We start from the raw sequence: 3,604 nt of genomic DNA, 5'->3' as shown, positions 1-3,604 counted from the left end.
ATCACCTACACGAAACTGGAGACTGGTCTAGATGCCGCGCGGAATTCGGATATAGAGTTGGTGAATGTGAATGGAGAAGCCCGTCGTAAACCACATTATATTTATTGTATTTTCATTTTGAGGGGATTTTGTTTTTTGTTTATACGAATTTTATGCATTAAATCGTGGTTATAAGAAGTTAATATTTTAATATTTATCTTTACGTTCGTGTTTTTGTTATTTTATAGGGGTTATGAATTCATAGCAAACATCAGAGGTGGCACGCGCGCAGACACTGCCAAGGTTTTCTAAAACCGCGGTGAACAGACCGAATCTTCACATATTAACAAATGCTCACGTGACAAAGTAACTGTTTCGACATTAAACGAAACAATTGCGATGTGTTTTCTTTCAATAACTTGTTGATTTCAAACTGCGGCTTGCATATTTTTACTTATAATGTTATTAATTAAACATCTGAGATATATTATTGAAGACGGGGTCAACCTACATATTAGTTCCTTTAGTTATTTATAAAATTTGTATGAGATACTTGGCTATTTTAATAATCACTCAGGTGATGTTCGAGGGCAAGCGGGCGTAGCTTGCAGTTTATACATGCTGCCGAGAAGAAAACAGCGAGAGCGTCTCGGGAGTGATCATCTTGCTGAACTATCGGCTCTCTCACATCCTCTCTGTGTTGGCGTTGGACTCAAAGAGCAACTCGACGCATTTCAATGTAAGTATAATATAATAAATATAATCTAATGCGTAGAAACTTGCGCGCCGCTACAATTCATTAGTGCATTGTAATGACGCATTAATGCTGAATAACGATACATTACTATGTACTTCTCGCGTGGAATTAGCAGTCACTTCATATAAAAGTGAATGCGGTTAGAACACGTTTCATCAGCAGGCAAGGAAAATACAAGTGTGGTAGAGAAGGTAAGACGTGATGATTAGAGGAGAATATTGCTGTTGACAGATACCACTGGTTGCTGATTTACCGGTTGGAAAGCATCAGACCATGCCGGCATATTCTACCAGAGATTTTAATCAGCAAAATTAATCAGCGATGAAAGAAAGAACTACTCAGCTTTGAGACCAACGCTAAGTGGGATTTGTTAGGGCTATGGTATAGGTAAAAAATACATTCCGTATATTCGTTATGATCTCTCATAGACAAACACGTGGCTATACTAGACAATGAAAAGCCGTATATACTGTTTCTAACGGCAAATGTCTATAACAAAATCGTAATCTTAGAAGGAGAACGACAATAGTGTTTGATGCGCAATTTTATATCATTCAGATCATTCGCAATATTATCATATAGATATTCTAACACAACACACCGCGACCACTGCGATCTAGACTTACTGCTTCGATCCTCGACTACTAGTACAATATCATGACGTCAGTCTTTGTTGCAGGCGCTCTTTCGGCTAGCGGCCTGGACGCTGTTGGCTTCTTTAATACAGCCGGGTTGGAAAAGAAAGGCGTGCCACCAGATATGGAGCTACACATGGTCAGCTTCGGAATGGGATCCATAGATGAAGATTTTACATATAATTGGCTGGGACTCGATAGAAAGGTAATTATTTGTACAATAAATATCTTTCACAAATAATGCAATTTCCATCATTGTCTACAATCTCTATAAGACAATTATAATGCAGGTATAATAATATAAATATATAAATAAGTTATTCTAAACTTTAGCATGCTAAGATCGATTTCCCTCAAGTATGTTTATATTTTTTTGTATATGCGTCTTAGTAATCCTTAACCTTGCAAAAAACTATAACGTAAGATGTTATCAGTTTATTAAATTGTCACACTGCGGTGCGCAAGTCAAGTGTAGCCTTTCCTGCACCTTAGTTTATCAAGGACGCCAACTATGCCGCCCAAGAGAATCGTCCTCTTTTCTCGTGGATACCATCTTTGTTGCAACCTAAAAGTGTCGGTGATATTCGCCTGAGAACCAGCGACCCGCTAGATTATCCGCTCATAGATCCACGCTACTACGAGAACGAAGAAGACGTTAAAACGATGGTGGCAGGTGTGTAGAAGATAAAATAGTTTGCTTTGTAATATTTATGTAGATATCTGATTAAGTGCTTGTTTGCGAAAAACACGCTCGCGTTCGCACGTGCTTCCCGAATACATTTATCGGTAAATATATTTGTTGACCAGGGATCAAGATAGCGATGAAAATATCAGAGACCGCTGCATTCAAGGCTATCGGGGCAGAAATAAATCCACACAATTTGAACCTGCCAGGATGCACGCAATACGGCAAAGGTAACAGTACCATATAATAATGCGATATATATATAATATCTGTATACGTGTGTGTGTGTGTGTGTGTGTGTGTGTGTGTGTGTGTGTGTGTGTGTGTGTGTGTGTGTGTGTGTGTGTGCGTGTGTGTTTGTGTGTGTGCGTGCGTGCGTGCGTGCGTGCGTGCGTGCGTGTGTGTGTATGTGTGTATGTGCTTGTGCGCACGCGTGCGTGCGTATGTACGTGAGTGTGCGTGCGTGCGTTTGTGTGTTTCTGTATATACGTACAGGAGTCGCTGATTCCGTACATAGATGCCAATCTTCTCTTCCGAATTTCTTCTCGTAACGGGACATGTTAATATCGCCAAATTAGCTATATTATATAATGGCATCGGATATACGCGTGAGGTTAATCACCCATAAGAACATACGCTGATCACGTGCTGACAAACGGCGTATCAGCCCGAATTTGTCGTTCAATTTTGATGATTTTAGTAAGAATTACGTTAAACATTTTTAATGCATGTCCGCAAGTGTCGCATGGCATGCATATTTCATATATTTCATGCATATTTTACACAGGTGACGAATATCTGTAGTGCGTTGCGCGCACCCTATCCTCGACAACTCGCCATCAGACGGGAACCTGTAAGATGGGCGCCAGTACCGATCCGTCTGCCGTCGTTGATCCGCAGCTGAGGTTAGTGGGGAAACATTTACGGACAGTCACTCCGAGCAGTTGGTTTCACTTCTTCACGAGGCATGCTGTCAGGACCACGTAACATTATAACGGATCAAATACTGTTTATGATTAAACATTTTCAGTATGTGTTACAATATTAATTCCAACGCTGGTCGCGGCGTAGCAACAAAGTTACCTGTGCAGTGCTAACGCGTGCCACCCCCGCGTGTTTCAGGGTGCGTGGAGTAGAAGGACTGAGGGTCGTGGATGCCTCTATCATGCCGGAAATCGTGGCTGGAAACACGATGTCATCATGATCGCTGAGAAGGCTGCCGACATGATACGCGCTGCTGTGAAGAACTAGTTAGCCATTTCATCGATAGTATTACCACGCATGTGCATTGTCGACATGATTGTGTTTTGTGTTAAGGCCTATTTACACGATGCGTCCTAGACGTACGTCCTAGGACGTACACCGTGTATGACAATGCAAATGCAATGTCGGAAAAAAAAGAACATCCGTCCTGTGCATCCGATATCGCAAGGGTCATACATTTGCATTGTCATAGACGGTGCGTTTTGGACATACGTCCTAGACGTACGTCTAGGACGTACGTCTAGGACGCATCGTGTAAATAGGCCTTTAGAGAGAGCGAGAGAG

At 41.5% G+C, this 3,604-nt stretch overlaps 2 protein-coding genes across 2 annotated transcripts in view; both read left to right on the top strand.

Annotated features, from left to right (window-relative positions):
* LOC106812287 (oxygen-dependent choline dehydrogenase-like) overlaps positions 1-291 on the top strand; it is a 6,918-nt gene extending 6,627 nt beyond the window's left edge. The window contains exon 5 of the mRNA XM_014816121.1: positions 228-291. Coding sequence (XP_014671607.1) covers positions 228-291 — 64 coding nt within the window. The remainder of the gene's footprint in view (positions 1-227) is intronic.
* A 1,149-nt stretch (positions 292-1,440) lies between these two features.
* LOC106812291 (glucose dehydrogenase [FAD, quinone]-like) lies at positions 1,441-3,264 on the top strand. Its single transcript, XM_014816129.1, has 5 exons — positions 1,441-1,576; positions 1,864-2,044; positions 2,179-2,286; positions 2,844-2,961; positions 3,179-3,264. Exons 1-4 carry the CDS (start codon positions 1,496-1,498, stop codon positions 2,858-2,860), a joined length of 387 nt encoding a protein of 128 aa, XP_014671615.1. The 5' UTR covers positions 1,441-1,495; the 3' UTR covers positions 2,861-2,961; positions 3,179-3,264.
* The last annotated feature ends 340 nt before the right edge of the window (positions 3,265-3,604 follow it).

Source organism: Priapulus caudatus, unplaced genomic scaffold (genome assembly GCF_000485595.1).
Source record: "Priapulus caudatus unplaced genomic scaffold, Priapulus_caudatus-5.0.1 Scaffold630, whole genome shotgun sequence".
NCBI classification, from domain to species: Eukaryota; Metazoa; Priapulida; class Priapulimorpha; order Priapulimorphida; family Priapulidae; genus Priapulus; species Priapulus caudatus.
Note: the sequence above shows the minus strand (reverse complement) of the source record. Positions and strands in the feature narration are given on the sequence as shown.

What these genes read in the sequence shown, in the direction of transcription:
- LOC106812291 (XM_014816129.1), top strand. Translation starts at nt 1,496, where the DNA reads ATGGAGCTACACATGGTCAGCTTCGGAATGGGATCCATAGATGAAGAT. An exon ending in GGCTGGGACTCGATAGAAAG is followed by an intron (nt 1,577 to 1,863) that starts GTAATTATTTGT and finishes CCTGCACCTTAG; the next exon opens with TTTATCAAGGACGCCAACTA. An exon ending in CGTTAAAACGATGGTGGCAG is followed by an intron (nt 2,045 to 2,178) that starts GTGTGTAGAAGA and finishes TTTGTTGACCAG; the next exon opens with GGATCAAGATAGCGATGAAA.